The 18,770-nt window shown below is 47.9% G+C and overlaps 1 protein-coding gene across 1 annotated transcript in view; it reads left to right on the top strand.

The window, feature by feature from the left end:
* Window positions 1-18,770, top strand: part of PCBP3 (poly(rC) binding protein 3) — a 107,911-nt gene that overhangs the window by 26,279 nt on the left and 62,862 nt on the right. The window contains exon 2 of the mRNA XM_074968225.1: window positions 17,698-17,844. Within this exon, the coding sequence (XP_074824326.1) occupies window positions 17,776-17,844 (69 nt within the window). The 5' untranslated portion in view covers window positions 17,698-17,775. The remainder of the gene's footprint in view (window positions 1-17,697; window positions 17,845-18,770) is intronic.

The following is an 18,770-nucleotide window of genomic DNA, read 5'->3' as shown; positions in this document are numbered from 1 at the left end:
ACAAGAGTGAGGGAGGAAAGGTGGGACGTAATTGCTTGTCAGCAGAGATACAGTGCCAAGAGGGAAGTACAAAGAGACAAGAGTTGGTGACTGAGACGAGAGCCTTAGGAGACACCCACCAGAGGAGCAAGGAAGATTCTCATTGCAGGATACTTTAAATGATCAATCAGATGAGAAGCAGGAAAATCACTGGCATGCAGAACCCAGAAAAACGTTGTATGTGCTGAGGCAATGAAGAGGTGGGGTGTAATGAATGCCACAGTGGCTGATGGGCCAAGCAACAAAATGGAGAGAAGTGAGGCCTTTGGATTTTGCTCCACGATGTCTTGAATAACTGTAGTGAGGGCTGTGTGGATGACGTGAGTGAAGCATGGGTTTGAAAGGCCCAGGCCACCAAGCCATGGAACCAGTGAACAGCCTATTCCGAGATCTGAGAATGGAGGAGAGGAAGGCAATCAGGTAAGCATTGGAATAAGGATTTGTAAGGAGAGAATAATGGAGCTAGAAGGACTGGAGCTGAGGGAACAAGTATGTTCCTGTGTTCTTGCTCCAAACTGTAGTGATGAAGAGCTCTTAAAAAAATCAGCAAGATTAACATTGGTAAAATAAACTGTTTTTCTTAAAAACCACTGCACCTTTTCACTCACACTTCCCAACCTGATTCGGAGACCAACCATAGGAAATGTCAGCCTGAATAATTAAAGTTTGCCAAGATCAGAAATAATTGAAAACACAGAGTTATAATGGGAAGTGTTTGGCAACTTTTAGATAGGTCTTGCTACCTCTCTGCCTAGAGCATAGCACATTCTAACAACATAATTTTGTTAATTGTGGATATATTTCTATGCACAGAGTCCCTATTGCAGGGATTAATAGATGTTTATCTTTTGTCACAGCAATCTTTTCTTCCTGCTCCTTCCATGTCCAGCCTGATCATGATATTCTGTATTGACGTCATAATCCTGAAATTTCTGCATCTAGTCCTTCCCAGCTGCTAACAGGCATTGCTGAAAATTACAGGATTAGGTCTTAATGGCAGGCTCAAGCTTCAGGGAGAAATGAGGAAAGAGCAAGAGAGAAAGCTCTTACTTAAGCCCCCAAAATCCCCAGTCAAGAGGAGAACTGGAGTATGTAAAATGCAGAAAAAACAAAAGCTATCCTCTCTCCACCTTATTTTTCTGAACACTTGGTTAGATGCCCCAAAAGCCGCAATCCCATGACTGAGGAAGAAGGCCGAACTGGTTTAGAGGGGAAATGAACGCAGCTATAAAAATGATATATATTATTATAATATAATTATATATACTATATATAATTATTAATAATGCAATAAAGGCAGACATGATAAATACAGGTTTCAGAGTAGCAGCCGTGTTAGTCTGTATTCCCAAAAAGAAAAGGAGGACTTGTGGCACCTTAGAGACTAACAAATTTATTTGAGCATAAGCTTTCGTGAGCTACAGCTCACTTCATCGGTTGCATTCAGTGGAAAATACAGTGGGGAGATTTATATACATAGAGAACACCCATTGTTTCATGTTCTCTATGTATATAAGTCTCTCCACTGTATTTTCCACTGAATGCATCCGATGAAGTGGGCTGTAGCTCACGAAAGCTTATGCTCAAATAAATTTGTTAGTCTCTAAGGTGGCACAAGTCCTCCTGTTCTTTTCATGATAAATACATATTTCTCTTATGTATTTGGTAATAAACAGATGGTGTAGTCCTATCACATGATAACAGTCTTTCCTTTCCACTGTATCTCAGGAGGATGTTAAACCACACCTGCTAAAGTTAGACATTTTAAAATCAGCAGGTCCATATAACTTGCGTCAAAGAGTTTTTAAGAAGCTGGCTCAGGAGCTCGCTGGACCATTAATGTTGATTTTCAGTGCGTCTTGGAGCACCGGGGAAGTTCCAGAAGACTGGAAGAAAGCTAATGTGCCAATATTTATAAAGGGTCAATGGGATGACCAGGTAATTATAGGCCAGTCAGCTTGACATCAATCCTAGGCAAAATAATGGAGTGGCTGATATGGGACTGGATTCATGACGAATTAAAGGAGAGTAATATAACGAATGCAAATCAACATGGGTGTATAGAAAATAGAGCCTCTCAAACTAACTTGATATCTTTTTTGATGAGATTACGAGTTTGGTGGTAAAGGTAATAGTGCTGATGTAATACACTTAGACTTTTGTAAGGCGTTTGACTTGGTACCTCATGACACTTTGATTAAAAAAACTAGACAGATATAAACGAACATGGCACACATTAAGTGGATTAAATGCTTGCTAACTGATAGGTCTCAAAATGTAACTGTGAATGGGGAGTTGTCATTGAGAAGGCATGTTGTCAGTGGGGTTTCCAGGGGGGTTCCACAGGGTTTAGTTTTTGGCCCTTTGCTAATTAATGTTCTTATTAATGACCTGGAAGAAAACATAAAATCATCACTGATAAAGTTTTCAGAGGATGCAAAATTAGGAGGAGTGGTAAATAACGAAGAGGTCAGGTCATTGATAAGAGCGAACTGGATCTCTTGGTATGCTGGACGCAAGCAAACAATGTGTTTTAATATGGCTAAATTTAAATGTAAAGTGTCATAGAGTTTAAGGCCAGAAGGGATCACCCGATCATCTAGTCTGACCTCCGTCCCCAACAACTGAAATGAGACCGAAGTATCACAGACCACAGGAGACTAGACTGTGCTGGGCCACAGGCAGAGAATAGGAAGGACCAACGTGCGCTGGTAGTTATTTTTTCAAACAAGGAACACGTAAGAACGAAGAATGTAGGCCACACTTACACAATCAGGGACTCTACCCTGGGAAGCAGTGACTCTGAAAAGATTTTGGGGGTTATGGTGGATAATCAGCTGAACATGAGTTCCCAGTACGTTGCTGTAGCCAAAGGGGCTAGTGCAGTCCTTGGCTGCATAAACAGGAGAATCTCAAGTAGGAATAGAGATTATTCTACATCTCTGTCGGCACTGTTGTGACCACTGCTGGCATATTGTGTCCAGTTGTAGTGCCCAAAATTCAAGAGGATGTTGATAAATTGGAGAGGAGTCAGAGCAGAGCCATAAGAATGATTAAAGGACTAGAAAATGTCTTATAGTGATAGACTCGAGGAGCTCTGTCTATTTAGTTTAACAAAGAGAAGGTTAAGGGATGACTTTATCACAGTCTATAAGTACCTACATGGGGATGAAATATTTGATAATGGGCTCTTAAACCTAGCAGGCAAAAATATAAGGTAATCCAATGGCTGGAAGTTGAAGCTAGACAAATTCAGACTGGAAATAAGGTGGAATCTTTTAACAGTGAAGGTAATTAACCATTGGAACAATTTACCAAGGATCATGATGGATTCTCTACCACTGGCAATGTTTAAATAAAGACAGGATTTTTTTCTAAAAGATCTGCTCTTGGAATTGTTTTGGGGAAGTTCTCTGGCCTGGGCTATACAGCAGGTCAGACGAGATGATCACAATGGTCCCTTCTGGCCTTGGAATCTATGACGCTGAGTCTCTGGGAGATATCAGGTTTCAGAGTAGAAGCCATGTTAGTCTATATTCGCAGAAAGACTGAATGCATCCGATGAAGTGAGCTGTAGCTCACGAAAGCTTATGCTCAAATAAATTTGTCAGTCTCTAAGGTGCCACAAGTCCTCCTTTTCCTTTTGGGAGATATCAAGATTTTGGTCTTAATAACACTGAGGATGTGCTAAATAGTTGGAAGTATTTAAACATTCTTTCCTGCCTTTCCCCCTCACCACCAAAAATGCAATCTTGAGCAGTGAATTTGCCTGGTGTGAGACTATTTCCGCCAAATGAAATTGAGAGACAGTTTGCAGCCAGCCCTGCCACACACATTGTGGTGCACAGAATGGCTGAGGCAGTCGGAGTCTAGCACGCTCATCCAGAGGAAGCTATTGGCCAGCATTTTCCAACTTGCCTGACCCACAGTGGGGATTTAAACCCAGGCCTCCCACATGAGTACACTAACTGTGGGGCTTTTGGGGTATTGCAGGCGAGAACCCCGCCCTCCTCAGTTTTGTGAATGGTGCGTAAGTCCCCTTGTGAATCTAGCCTGAAAAATTGAAATGATTCATTTTGACATTTCCAAACGATTTATTCTTTTTTATTCAACTGCAACAATTTGCCGAAATCGACATAATTTTGGCAAATGTTTTGGGTTGACCTGAATCTGCATTTTTTAGAGAAAAAAGGTTTTGGATGAAAATTTTGCCCAGCTCTAGGTTAAAGGCCTAATTTTAAGCAACCAAGTTTGATATTTTTGGCCTGTAGTACCGAATCCTGGTCTGTTGAAGTATATAGGAATTTTGCCATTGGTTTTGGCCAAGGATTGGGCCCACTGTGTCCACCTTTCATAGCTTAACTCCACAGTCCTGAAATGCTGAGGAGCCTATGAAGTTTACAAGATGTTTTCATAGGTTTTTGGTTTTGGGGACCTTTTTAAGCTGCACTCAGGAAATTGCAGTTTGAGTTTTCTTTAGGATTGATAAAAGCTACCAACGTTTATCATGTTATGGCAGATGTGAAGAGACCACTCCTTCTTGGTAAAATTTGACTAAGGGCTGGTTGAAAATTTTCCATCACAACTTTTTGTCAATGGAAAATTGAGTTTTTAACTAAACAAAATGTTTGCATTAAATGTGTCTGCTTTCTGCAGAAAATTCCATCTGAAAAACTAAAAAAAATTCAGCAGAAAATGAAAAATTTTGATTAAAACCTGAAAACATTTGACTGAAAATCATCTTTGTTAAAATTTGAAAATGCCATCACAATAGCTTATAGGAGTTGTACTTCAGATTCCTCATGACCCCTTTCCCTCTATAGGCTGGGTGCCCTGGCTGGACTACAGCTCCCATGATACATTGCAGCTGGGGACTCCCATGATGCACCATGACAGTTCTGCAAGGAGGGACCATAGTGCTTTATGAGAGATGTCATCCAGCCACAGACCCCAGCCCAAAGAGGAGAATGGAGACCTGAGGCACCCAAAGTGCAACTCCCATCAGGCACTTTGGTAGAATTTCTGAATGGAATTTTTTACTTTTAACCAAAATTGTTTGGTTTTCTTCCAAAAATTTTCATTTTTTGATTTTTTGCCAAGAACCTGAAATTTTCCACATAAAAACCTTCCATTTTCTGACCTATTCTAGTTCTAGTCATGAGAAAGTATTTCTGCTTTGGATCTGAGGAAATGAGCAAGATTTTGAGCACTGTACAGGTCTGAAAAATGTTGTCAGCTCACTGCAATGGTAATGAACTGGGATTTTTATAGATATTTTCACAAATCTCTGCACCGCAGTGGATGACCTTATTCCCACAAAGAAGGATCTGAGGAAAGAAATGTCTCTCAGCTCTGCTTGCCGACGAGAAGGGAGCGGTAATGCTGAGGGATTCTTTTCACCTCACTGGTTTCACCACGACAATGCACCCTGACAAGGACCGTCAGACCTAGTTAATCCAGCTCAGTGTGTGCTTTCAATATAAACTCCTCCAAACTCTGTAGCTGAATGAATCAATGGACCATGCGTGTTCTGGGAGGGAGTGTCGTCCAGTGGTAAGTGTGGGCAAGTAGGGTTCAGAACTCCTGGCTTCTGCTTCTCACAGCTCTGGGGCAGACTGTAGCCTCCTGTGGAAGGGGCCCCGGCTGAGGAAAACTCCATGAGATCACCATTGTCAGGTTTTCTCCAAATTATTCCATTGGGGCAGGGGGGTTGTCTCACCAAAGAAGGAGCAGAGGTTCAGACCCTGAGACCCGCAGCTCCCCTGACATATAGGAGATAAAGAACCAAACATGCAGAGCCTCCGTGCCGCGGCCTTGGCTCTGGGGTCCATGCTCTTCTTCCAGCTGCCTGGTTCCAAAGGAGGAAGGTGCTTTCAGAGCACCATGCAGTGCCTTCTCCATGGTGTGATAAGTCAGCTCGCTCCCTTCCTGGGATTCGGTTTGATGGGCCAACATAAACTGACTGCATCTCTCTATCGGGCCTCTTGCCATCCGCTCCCGCACTCTGCTCCTCACCCCGCAGCGCGTGGGAGCAGGGTGGTGAATCTATTCCTCTGCAGAATGTGACGCCGCTGTGACTTAATGGGGGCTGCACGTAGGTGGAAAGGAAACTACAGGCCAAGTCCTGCACAGTCGTACCAGCACGAACTGATGGGGTCTACTTCTGATCTCAGGGCTGTGGTCCATGCACGGATGTCCCGTTCCCCACTAGAAATAGTGGTGGCGAGGCTAGTCCCCTCCTGGGTCGGCACTCCCCCCTTTCCTGGGACCCTGTGGAGGGCTTTCGAAAGAGAGCTGGCCAAGCTGAGCTGATGGTGGAGAGGCAGCGATGGGGACATGTGACTTACAGGGGTACAATCCAGACTAATAAGTGCTGTGATATACCTGTACCCTGGTATATCATGGGGGACCTACCCATCTTTGTCCAAGGGGCTCTGTCAGAGCTCCCCAGGCTAACAACAGTGCACACCAAGGCCTGGGATAGGCCTGGTGCCTGGGTGAAGTTTTAAACATTACTTTAGGCCTGGGGATGGCCAGGGGACGGGGCTAGGTCTGTGGCTGACAGGGACAGGGACGTGGCAGCTGGAGCCACAGCAGGTGTGGGGTAAGGCTAGGACTGAGGGTGATAAGTAGAAGTCATGGCTTCAGGACGTGAGTTGGGCCTGGCGCCCCGGGGCAGGGAAAGGCCAATGAGAGCCTGTGCTGTGCGGGGAGGGTGGGGTGGCTAGGAATCAGGGCTGGGTGCCCCACCTGGGGCTGGGCGTGGGAGGATCATGCCCGGAAACAGCAGTACCAGATGTGCACGGAGAGGGAGTGCTGCCTGCAAACTGTGGCTAGGGGTATGGCCGAAGCATGACAGCGTGTGGCTGGAGGAGGGAGTGTGTGTGTGTGGGGGGGGGAATAACACAAAGCCACCGTCCGCTGTAACAACAGGTTAAAATAGCTCTAATTCTGAAAGACTAAATGGCAGCCTTTCTCCCGAAGCTGTATGGGAACCGATGGCAGCCAGCACTCCTCTCTTCAGTAGCGTAGTGATGTAAGCTGAGGTCCAGGCCTGCTCTGCACTGTGTGTTTACCTTCTGTATGGTGTTAATAAACGATGTGCTTCTGGGGCAGGGGCTGGCTACAGCAGCCTGCACCGAACTCCACTATCATAGGTGTGCAGAGGACCACATTCTGCAGCGTATCTCGAGAGTACAACAGGGCTCCAAATTGGTTCAGCTGGGTTTGAAGCCTGAGGACTCATTGCGTCCTGACTTACACTGTGTGGTTCATTTCATTTTTATGGCCTGAGATGTCCGAGGATTTGCTAGCGGGCAACTAATGCACCCAGTGACTCAAAATGAGCGTGCCAAAGGAGATGGGCTGGTGGAGTTGTACATATAGGGAGCATGGGAGGGTGCTGGTAGGTACCGAATCTGTTCAGCACTTCCATGCAGAGCCTTTATAAGTGTTTGACAAAAGATCAAACACAAGAGCAAGACACGCTCGCCTAGAGGGCTCTCCGCAGTCTCCTTGTGGCTGCACTCTGAATGCTGGAAATGTGGCCCTAATGCTGGTTTTGCTAGCCAAGGTGCTGGAGCAATCGAGGCGAGCCTCAAACACAGTGCCCAGCCCTGCAAAGCCTTGCTCACATTAACAGCCCTCTTGGACTCATGTAATTTCCTGTGGTAGAAGGTCACAGACTGCAGGGATGGTCCCAGCTTAAGGGCCTGATCCAAAGCCCACTGGAGTCACTAATAATCTCCTCGACTTCAATAGAGATGTACTTAAAATTAGAGCTGGTAACACAGAATGGCCATTTGCTTTCACAATTTTGAAGGAAACAAAACAATTTTCATTTCATTTGATTTTTTGTGTGTGCAGAATTTCCAAATGTTCGTTTAAATGAGTTGAAGCCAATGCACAGAAAATGGCCTGGAATCATTTAATCAAACATTGGAAAATTTTGAACCACACAAACATTTTTCATAAAAAAAACCCACGTGGTTCTAACAGGCATTTTTTAAAAGTAACAATCCAAAAATCATAAAACCCTTTTCAAGGAGAAATCTGCAACCAGCTGCAGTTAAAATAGGCAACGCCCTTTCCGAGTCAAGTTGCTGTCAAGCCTTTGTGCTCCAAAATAAAGATGGTGTTCAGTGCAGGCTAAGGTTAAACCCGGGCAGTGACCAATGCAGATTCAGGCACCCGTAGCGTGACTCAGAACCCTGCCTTCACTTTGCCACTCAGCTGACTATGCAAATAGACGCATCCGTGCCCAACAGGAAACTACTTCTCCAGATTAGGGGGGAAATTGTACCGATCAGACGCTCTCTGCTCCCTTCCAATGTATATCTTCTTCCTGTTCTAGACACAGCAGCTTTGTTGCACATCTGACATGTGAACCAAACGGAATGATGTTTTGTGGAGCGCAGATCAAAATGCTTCATTTCGCGCCTCCTTCTGTCCCCTGTGTCTTCCCAACGGAGAGGGTGGGGGGAATCCTGAACATTGATTTGGTTTTATATCAGAATAGGTTTTCACTTTCATTTCAATTGATTTTTAATGTAATTTACCTATATTTATAATTCTTTTAATAGAATGTTTCATTACAAAAACTAATTTCCCCAATACTAATTTCCCACTGCTGTTACTCACACCTTCTTGTCAGCTGCCTGAAATGGGCTACCCTCATTACTACTACAAAAGTGATTTCCCCTCCCTGTTAATTGAATTGTCTCATTAGCATTGACCCCTCACTTAGTAAGGCAACTCCCATCTTTTCATGTACAGTGTATATATATATACCTGTATTTTCCACTCCATGCATCTGATGAAGTGGGTTCTAGCTTATGCCCAAATAAATGTGCTAGTCTCTAAGGTGCCACAAGGACTCCTTATTGTTTTTGCTGATACAGACCAACACGGCTCCCCCTCGGAAACCTTTGTTTATCATGTTTTATTTCCAAACATGATTTTTGAAATTTTGAAATAATCAAAAATTTAAAAAAAACACCCAAAGAAATCCCACCTCTAATGAAGCCAGTCAATCCAAAGTTGCGATGAAAGTGCAGAGAGAAGGGGGAGGGGGAAATGCTTTCACTGTTTGGTTTTCTCTGTTCTCCCCTCTTTTCCTTCTGCTATGTCACTTTGCTGATCAGCTTTTCACAGGGTGGTCTTCTGTATATGTTTTTAAAAGAACTCCTTCTTTTGGCAGTTTTTCTATCTGAAAAACAAGAAATGGATTTAAAACATGGATATTCTTCAACAAGAAGAAGAAAAGTGTGCCCAGCTCTCTGCCAGGGGCCATATTTGCTGCTCACTAGAGAAATGCATGCTGGGAACATGCCAAGTAAAAGCAAAAAAAAAAAAAAAGATGCGGCTTTATTTTAACATGCATGAAAAGGTTCCTTATGTTTTGTCTGTGTCATTGGCAGAGGGAGGAACCACACCCTGGACTGCAAGGTTGTGATCGTTTTTAGTAATGAGGCTCCCGCATGCGGTGCTCTGGTGGAACTAAGGGCTCCTCGTGCGTGTGAAAGCACTGCCCCAGATTGCTTCCAGCATCCCTGCCCCACAGCGATGGATTGTGGCTCACACCGGACCCAACCACCCCCGCCCGATGGCCTCCAGCAGGACATGGGGGTACTGCCAGGGCCTTTTGCTCCTCCCCGCAGGAGTGCTCAGGGGGACTCCATCCATATTCTCATTGGTGGATGCTGGATACTTGCCCCAGGAGAGCCCTCTCTGGTGCCCAATGTTCAGTCAGCTGGGGAAAATCCCAATCTACGGTTGGCCATTGTAGGAAGGAGCTCATTCCCAGTGCCATTCCCAGCACACTCAGAAATTCCTTTATTGGGGAATTAGGTGGTTCAGGGTGCCAAGGAGCCAAGGAACAGTGCCTCCAGCAGGAATGAGCCTTTGTGACTGATGGGCCCGCAGAACTTTCATAGCCAATCTACAGCAGAGGAAAACTTCAGCTAGATATGGCTCTTCAGTCTTTGGGCCGGATTTTGCCCCCTGTAAGCCGATGCAATGCCATTGACATCAGTGGAGGTGCACCTGCTTACCCAGGTCTGAATCTGGCCCCTTAAATCTTTTTGATCCATTGGACTGGACGTAATGGTATCTTTGGGGCCTTCAAGCAGAAAGACAAAGAAGCAATTTCAAGGCTTCTTTGAAATAAGCAGAAGATGATGGCCTCTGAAGAGGAGGAGCTTTAAATGCCTCTCTCTCTTTTTGGGCAGGACATAGAACGCATTGTTCGGAATCACACAAAATAGCGTGTTGGGAAAATTGTTTTTAAGCCCTTTGTCTCTGGGATAATTCCCAAATGGCAAAAGGCACACAGATGAAGTCAGTGCCTTGGCTGTACTATCCCCCACGTTTTCCAGGGAGTTTATAACTCAGATATAAAGACTTACCTTTCACCAGTATGATTAAGAAAAGGCCAGTGTAGCTTTGCGGCTCATTGAAGCATGAAGCGTGTTTAATTTAATAACGCTGATAAGTCTTAAAGCCAGGAGCATTTGGCTAACACATGACCCACTTTTTCAATCAATTGGAAACATTTACATAACCGACTGATTCAGGGCTCTGCATTTGTTGGCTATGGAGGAAGGAATAAAAAAACACAGTTAAAAAAAACAAATCGGTTACAGCTCAGATAAGTATCTCTGGTAAGGATTTGCTAAACCATCCCTTGCATATGCAGTTCATACATTATGGTGTATATCTTGCAACTGAAAGATGGCAGATTCGATCAAACCTTTAAATGCAAATTGTGAACCGGACGTTCAGGGCTACATTGTGTTTTTCCTCTTGCCCTGTGCAAGGGTCGGCACATTGATGTTTTCCTGTTGTTGTAGGGGTATTTATCTGCTGAGCCTTCCATGCCAGCCCCTTTCTGCTGGCGGTTACATTGTGGGGGTGGAGCCAAAGGTATACCCACTCCCCGCCCCTCCTGCCCACCTGCTTTGCGGAGGAGTGAGCTTGTCCCTGCATGCCTCCAGCCAAGGGCTGGGGAGGCCATGCAGGAGTGCAGTGGGAGGCCTCGCAATCTCTTGGGTAGCCCACCTCCCAAGATAGCCTTAAGAGTGTGGCCCAGCATGCTGGAACATCTTGACAAGTGGCTATTTGTAATATTGGAAAGCTGTCCTATGCTGTGGGAGGTGTTTTCTCGGTCTGTGTGTGCAATGCGTTTCCCCCACTCTGCTGCACCGCCTGAGGGGCGCCAGGCTCTGCCACCAGGACTGCTGGGGCTAGGCAGGCCATCCCGTTGATTTCGGTAAGAAGGCCGGAATCGGTGCTACATGGACACTGGTGCAGGGAGAAGCAATATTTTCCCTGGTCAGGCTTTGAAGTAGCTGCAAAGTCATTCCATTCTTTGGGCTTCATTGTTTATATTCTTTTCTAGTCTCTTTCCTGGTGTTCTTAAGGCAGGGCGCTGGCGCTAACATGCCCTTTCAGAGGTACATTGTTAGAGTGGGAGGAGGGGAGGGGTGGCACCAGAGGTGAAAATAAGCCGGTACGCCCCGGTACGGCGTACCGGTAAGAGCCGGTGCTCCATACTGGGGCAGCCCGGCTTCCCCAGGGGGCAATTTAAAGGGCCTGAGGCTCCCAGCAGTGGCTGAAGCCCCAGACCCTTTAAATTGCCTCCAGAGCACCGCTGCTGGAGCCCTGGGGTAGCGGCTGCGGGGCTCCGGCAGCTATTTAAAGGGCGTGGGGCTCCCCTGCTTCTACCGCCCGGGCCCTTTAAATAGCCACTGGGGCCCCACCGCCGCTACTCCAGGGCTCCGGCGGCTATTTAAAGGGCAGGGCAGTAGAAGAGGGGAGCCTCGGGCACTTTAAATAGCCCCCGGAGCCCCAGGCTGCTGCTGCTACCCCGGGGGGGGGGCACTTACCTTACAGGGTGGGCTGGGGCTGGCTCTGACCCCCTCAACCCCGTCCCTTCCGCCCTAGGCCCCACCCCATTCCGGGGGCCAAAGCTGGCCCCAGAGTACCGGTAAGTCACTCGACTTACTTTCACCCCTGGCTGGCACACCATTTATAGACTGAAGCTTCCAGGCCATGGCGCGACCACCCTGCCACTTTGAACCCACTTACACTCATGAAATGAGGGCAGCTAAACCCTTGGGCTGACCCCAGGTTTTTCCCTCCAATCGCTGCACCAAGAACATACCTGCCAGGCGCTGCCTGCCTTCTCCCCCCAGCTCCCCAAACAATGCTTTTCTCCTTGACATCCTTGACTCCCCCTCCTGGATCTTTGAGCACCCGTGTCCCTTTGTCTCCTTTTCCTAATGCTCTGGAAGGCTCAGTGTCATGCTGACCCCACGGTCTGGGTGGGGGGTACAGCTCCCTCCAGAGAGGCCAGAGCTCCCTGCCCTGAGTGGCTGAGCTGTCCTAATTAGGACCGTCCCTCCTGGAAATGTATTTTCTCTGTGTGCAGCAATTGTGGCTAAGATGCTCTACAGCCTGGGGACAGCGAGACCCTGTGGCCCGATTACTGCAGGGCCGGCAGAGCTGGCAGCTAATTGAGGGCACTCCTGACAGCATGCCAGGAGCCCTGGGACTCTGCACCGTCAGGTTTGGGAAGGCGACTGCTGCTATGAATTTGGAAAGAATCAGGATCCACCAATGAGAGGCTTTCCCCTGTTAATTTGGAGACAGGACTAGAGTCATTTATAAAGTGCAGTAAACAGGCAGGGATTAGGCAGCCACTGAAATCAGCTCTGATGGATTTTGCCCTTCTGAGGATAAACAGAGCTTTAATTTTCACTCCATGGGTGAGAGACCCGACTGACTGGGGACCCGTTTCAAGCTGTGACAAGCAGCGAGCAAGCAAAACACACTTTGAGTTACTAATTACTGATTCACCCTCCCTCCCCCGGCTCTCTCCATCGCATCTATACTATTGCCCACAGCCATCAGACTGGTCTTTAATGGTTGGCTATCATTAGACTTTGTAAAAATAAATTATGACTAACAGATGCTCGTAAGCTGCCTGAAATACTCTGTGACTAGCTAGCAGAGCCCACCTTCCTCCTGGACTGCCCAGGGTACAACTGCACCCTACAGGCTGCTGGATAATCAACTCTTACTGAAAGGATTCCTCATTAACTGACCCTCAAGCTGTCCCCTTGGTCCTGCCTGGAGCTGCAATCCCTGCACACGCCTAATGCAGAGTATTAAAGGGTCCGAGCATCTTCGCTGTTGCCGTCCCATTGTAAATTGTGGCATGGCTCTGCAGGCTGTGACAGGCCTTATTTTCCCTGCTGGACCAAGCTCAGAAGAGTGATAAATGGTGTGAGAGGGCGGCAGGTGCAATGTCTCATCCCTTTCCATCCCAGTAGGTATTTCAGCACCGTCTGAAACGGAGGACATTGTTCCACAGAACACACCGAGACTAGACACCGTGATGGAAGCCTTTTGCCCATGGCGATGGAGAACCTGGGGAGGGGTTAGAAAGGAGACAATGAGATTCATTTTCCCTTCCTCTCTGGTAACATAAAGGGGTAGAAATTGCCCCCAGGGTTACCCCAGGTGTTAGGGGATTGTCAGGACAGATGGCACAGAGCTGCTGCAACATCTCTATGCTGCCCCCTCTCCCAACCCAACCCTCAGGGACCATGACAGCAGAGTGTCAGAGAGAACTACCCTCAGGATGCTGTAATTCATGTCAGGGCCAGCCAGACCCCTAGCCGCCTGGCCAGTTTTTCTCCTGCCTTGCTGGTTGTTCGTTGCGATGTGCTGAGGTTTTTTCACTCATAACTCTTGGCACACTCCAACCGGTGATCTTGCTGCGCGCACGTGTGGGACCATCAGTGGCTGCATCCACTGTGGCATGCAGGTCAGGTGGCTGCTGGAAGTGCTGTTAGCATGGCACCCGGGTCTCACTCTGCATGTGGAGCCCTCGACCTCTCGATGTGGCGGCTGAGGCTCCTGCTTCCTACCGCACCAGAAAGCAGGACCCCACCAAAGAGGGGTAAGGAGTGGGAACCAGGGTGGGGGAGACAGGGGCTCCTGAGAGGGGACATGGAGGGGCTCCCTGGGCTGAGGGTCCAGGGAGGGGGCAGGAGGTCAGGCCAGGGAGGGGGACACCTGGGAGGGGAAGAGGAGGATCAGGCTAGTGGGGCGGGGAGTGCAGGTGGTAACTGTTTCTGCCTCTCAGCAAGCCTAAGAAAGGGGAGGTGCAAAGAGGGTTTAGAGCATTAGATACCGTGATGGGCACAGTGGGCTGGAGAGGACGGCAACCAAAGTGGAAGGGCTCAGGGGAGGGTGTGGACAGGACTCTAGTAGATAGTACCAAGGTGACTCTAGTCGATAGTACAGTCAATGTGTTTAGAGATAAAAGGAGATGGGGAGGTGGTAGGAGAGTGAGGCAGGGTCGAGGGTCACAGGGAGGTAATAGGGGAGGGAGTCAGGGTCAAAGATGGTTGGAGAACCGCACTCAGAGAGTAGTTATCAGTGGTTCACAGTCAAACTGGAAGGATCTGTCCTGCATCTGGATCTATTCAATATCTTCATCAATGATTTAGATAATGGCATAGAGAGTACATTGATAAAGTTTGCGGACGATACCAAGCTTGGAGGGGTTGCAAGCGCTTTGGAGCACAGAATTAAAATTCAAAGTGATCTGGACAAACTGGAGAAATGGTCTGAAGTAAATAGGATGAAATTCAATAAGGACAAATGCAAAGTATTCCACTTAGGAAGGAACGATCAGTTGCACAAATGCAAAATGGGAAATGACTGCCAAGGAAGGAGTACTGTGGAAAGGGATCTGGGAGTTTTAGTGGATCACAAGCTAAATATGAGTCAACAGTGCGCTGTCACAAAACAATCAAACATCACTCTCGGATGTATTAGCAGGAGTGTTGTAAGAAAGACACGAGAAGTCATTCTTCCGCTCTGCTCCGTGCTGATAAGGCCTCAGCTGGAATAATGTATTCAGTTCTGGGCACCATGCTTAGGGAAAGACGTGGACTAAATAGAGAAAGTCGAAAGTCCAGAAGAGAGCAACAAAATGATGAAAGGTCTAGAAAACATGACCTGTGAGGAAAGATTTGAAAAAATTGGGTTTGCTTAGTCTGAAGAGAAGACTGAGGGGGGACATGAGAACAGTCTTCAAGTACATAAAAGGTACATAAATAGGAGGAGGATAAATTGTTCTCCTTAACTTCTGAGAATAGGGCTTAAATTGCAATCTTAAATCTCCGTCATTGGAGTGTTTAGGAGCAGGTTAGATAAACACCTGTCAAGGATGGTCTAGATAATACATAGTCCTGCCTTAGCGCAGGGAACTGGACTAGACGACCTCTCGAGGTCTCTTCCAGTCCTACTTTGCTCTGATTCTGCAGGGTTTTATGGTTGGGAGACAATGCTTATATTGTGAGGGGAAGAAAGTAGATGAGAGTGATAGGCAGTGAAAAGTGAAAGAGAGCAGTAAAGACAGGAAGGAAAGTGGGGATAAGGGAGGTCATGAAACTGTATGGGATGGGGTTGCTGGGGTGAACGGAGAGGTTACAGGAAGAGAGTGGGGAGACATCTCCATCAGTGACAAGACTGAAGGAGAAGAAAGTGATGGGGAAGGAGAAGGGAAGGTGGGGGGGGGGCCCACAGGAGGGCCTTGGTCCATGAGGCATGGTGCTGCCAGGGCTACCACAATACAAATAACAATAGAATGGTGTCCTCCTGAATGTGAAATGTTACAGATGGAGTTTGGTCATTCCAGTCTCTCCCAACCCTAGCTTAATCAGCCATGTACCCTAGTGATGCGCGGCTTTCTCCCATCTCCTCTCTCCCCAAGAAAGCTCCTTCTACTATAGGAGTATGTGCCAGGGGACATTTCTTCCATCATGTAACGTTGCCGTGTGGAAACCAAGAGCAATTGCAGATGGCTGTAATGAAGGTAGTACAGTGGTCTTCTGCTGGCTGTCATGGTCCCACAAGGCAACTCACGGGTCCAGCGGAGAGAGGGAGGGTTTTCCATTGCCTTAAGGGCACGTATTTGTGGGTTAGATGGATGAAATAATTGGTCCATTAAGTCCTGTATTCTGCTTCTGGTTGTGGTCAGCGCCTGATGTTTCAGAGTCAAATGGAAGGAACTGAGATGTGTAAGGACCTTCACAAGAAGAAAAATACCAGGTACTACAGGGCTCTTGAATCTAGTGGAGAAAAATGTAACAAGCACCAATGGCTGGAAGCTGAAGCCACCCGAATTCAAATTCCAAGTCAGGCACGGATTGTTAACAGTGATGGGGAATTATCCATTGGGCCAGCCTCCAAGGGAAGTGGTGCATTCTCCATGTCTGGATGTCTTCAGACTGGATGCCTTTCTGGACGATATGCCCATGAAAATACAAATGCCTGGGCTCAGGACAGGGTAACTGGGTGAATTGTAATGGGCTGTGCTACACAGGAGGTCAGACTAGCTGATCTGATGATCCCTTCTGGGCCATGGATTCATGAATGTCCTTAGCTCACCTATAACCAAGCGGGAAAAGCCTCACCGGTTGTGGCTGCTAGTGAGCGTAATAGCCCACTGGATGCGTTTGGTTCCAGCTGCAGTTGTAAAGGATACACATCTGGCCCAGGTTCTCTGGTGCACCCAGGTGTGCTTGGCACAGGACCAGAGGGAATTTAGCACATGCCACCTTTGTGTTTCTCTGATCTTTGGGCCATGCAGAGAATGCTTTGGCCCTTGGTGCATGTCAGGCTCCCTCTGACCCAAGGCACACTTCCCTCTTCCCCATTCCCGCCACTTTGCCTGAGGTGTGGGTAGCACTGAGCCGGCTCTCGACAAGCAGGGATTCCCCTTGCAGAATTCCTTGGCAGCTGGTAAAGCTGGAGATCCGCAAGCCGAGGAGCTGACCCGACGAGAAAACCACAAATAGAAGTTCAGCAGGACATGAGCAGAGCTAGACTCTGGGAAGAAAAGCTCCCTGGGTAGGTTCTAGTCTTGCTTATAAGCAAGATGAAAAATGTGTATTACAAAGAATTGTCCCACACTTTGGGTGTGTTTATGCTGTGATTAAAAACCCATGGCTGGCCTGTGCCAGCTGACTCAGGCTCGGGTTCCAGGATTGTCTAATGGCAGTGTGGAGGTTCAGGTTTGGGCTGGAGCCTGAGATCTAGGAGCCTGCAAGGTGGGAGGGGAACCTGTAAACAGCCCCTTTGCCTGAGCCCTGCAAGCCTGAGTCAGCTGGCACGGGCCAGCCGCAGGTGTCTGATTGCAGTGTAGACATACCCTTTGTCTGTCCCAGATGGGGGTGAGCCCCTACCTCACTCTTCTGGTTTTGATGTGCCCCATGAAACAAGCTCTTGCCATGTCGCACAAGCAATGTACTGTGTGTCACGTACATGCACCCACATCCTTTTACTGTAACAAAAACAAAGAAGCAAACCCGTGAGTATTCAGGAGCCCTGACCATGGGAGTTGTGCAGGACAAGGGCAGAGCAAAGCATCTACTCATCAGTCAGTGAACAGAACCTTACAAATGTCCCTTGTCTCCAAGCCGCGTGGGATCACTCAGCTTGTTCGTGTTCCGCCGAAGGCCAAGTCCAAGTCCCCGGCCATTGGCAGCGGGTGTTGTGGAAAGAGTGAAATCAGCTGGTAGACTTCACTGATTCATAAAGCAGGGAGCACTAAGCAGCTCTTCCTCTGTCTCCTTACAGGTGATTGTTTTAGGGCTGTCTTGTCCTTCCTTGGGGGCTCCCTGTTCCTTACCACACATCTCCCGTACTCAGTAGGAAATGGAATCAAAAGTCTCGGAAGGTGGCCTGAATGTTACTCTCACCATCCGGCTGCTCATGCATGGAAAGGTAAGGAGTGGATGCCCGTTTTGTTGTCTTCATTTCAGCTCCATTGCCCGTAACAATGAAATGATCAGTGTTTACCAAATGGAGAAAGATGAAAGGCTAGATGGAGCCGTTCGGCCCTGCCCCGAGCAAGGGTCAGCATGTCACTGCGCTGCTCCAGGAGAAGCCTGGGAGGGAACTGGGACTCCGAGAGGTGCAATTCCTGCTCCCTGCTCGGGCCAGCCCTGACAGGGGTGCAGCTGCCTTCCCCCATTGAAACAGGTTCCGCGCTGTCACGGCTCCTCCTCTTCCTCTCCCGCTTTCAAAGGGAAGGAGCTCTTTGCAGAGCTCAGTGAAGGACGAGACCTGAGGGAGCATTACTAGACACTTGAAGTCGCATGAATTTAGCACCATTCCACGGCTTTAGAGCAGCGTTTCTCAACCGGCTCAGGTTGGCATTGACTTGGTATTGAAAGGCAAAAATGTTTGCGGTCCCCTTACATTTCTCAAAAGAGTAACAGCAAAATACATTTCAGTGACAAGCCTGTGTTACGGATTTGTGGGTGTCTTCGGAGAGGCTGACAGAGGATCCTTGGTCTTGAAGCAGAAGGGTTTTGGGGAGTGGGGGAATGAGATTTCCTTTGCTTTAGACTGTAAGAGAAGTTTCAACACCTCTCAACCCTTCCCCCCTCTTGGCCTCTCATGACCCCCCAGGGGTCCCAAATCCTTTGGCTGAGAAATGAGGCTCCAGAGCAGGGGTGGGCACCCTATGGCACGCGAGCCGATTTTCAGTGGCTCCCTGCTGCCTGCCGGGTCCCAGCTGCCGGCCCCGCTCAGCCCGCTGCCGAACGCGGGCCGGGATCCCGGCAGGCAGCAGTGAGCCATGCAAAATCCTGCCCCCCCCGCCCGCTCTTCTCCGCCCCCCCACCCCCCAGTCAGGGTGAAGAAGC

Source organism: Natator depressus, chromosome 11 (assembly GCF_965152275.1).
Source record: "Natator depressus isolate rNatDep1 chromosome 11, rNatDep2.hap1, whole genome shotgun sequence".
NCBI classification, from domain to species: Eukaryota; Metazoa; Chordata; order Testudines; family Cheloniidae; genus Natator; species Natator depressus.
The sequence above is the reverse complement of the archived record's forward strand: the minus strand, read 5'-3'. Positions and strand labels throughout refer to the sequence as shown.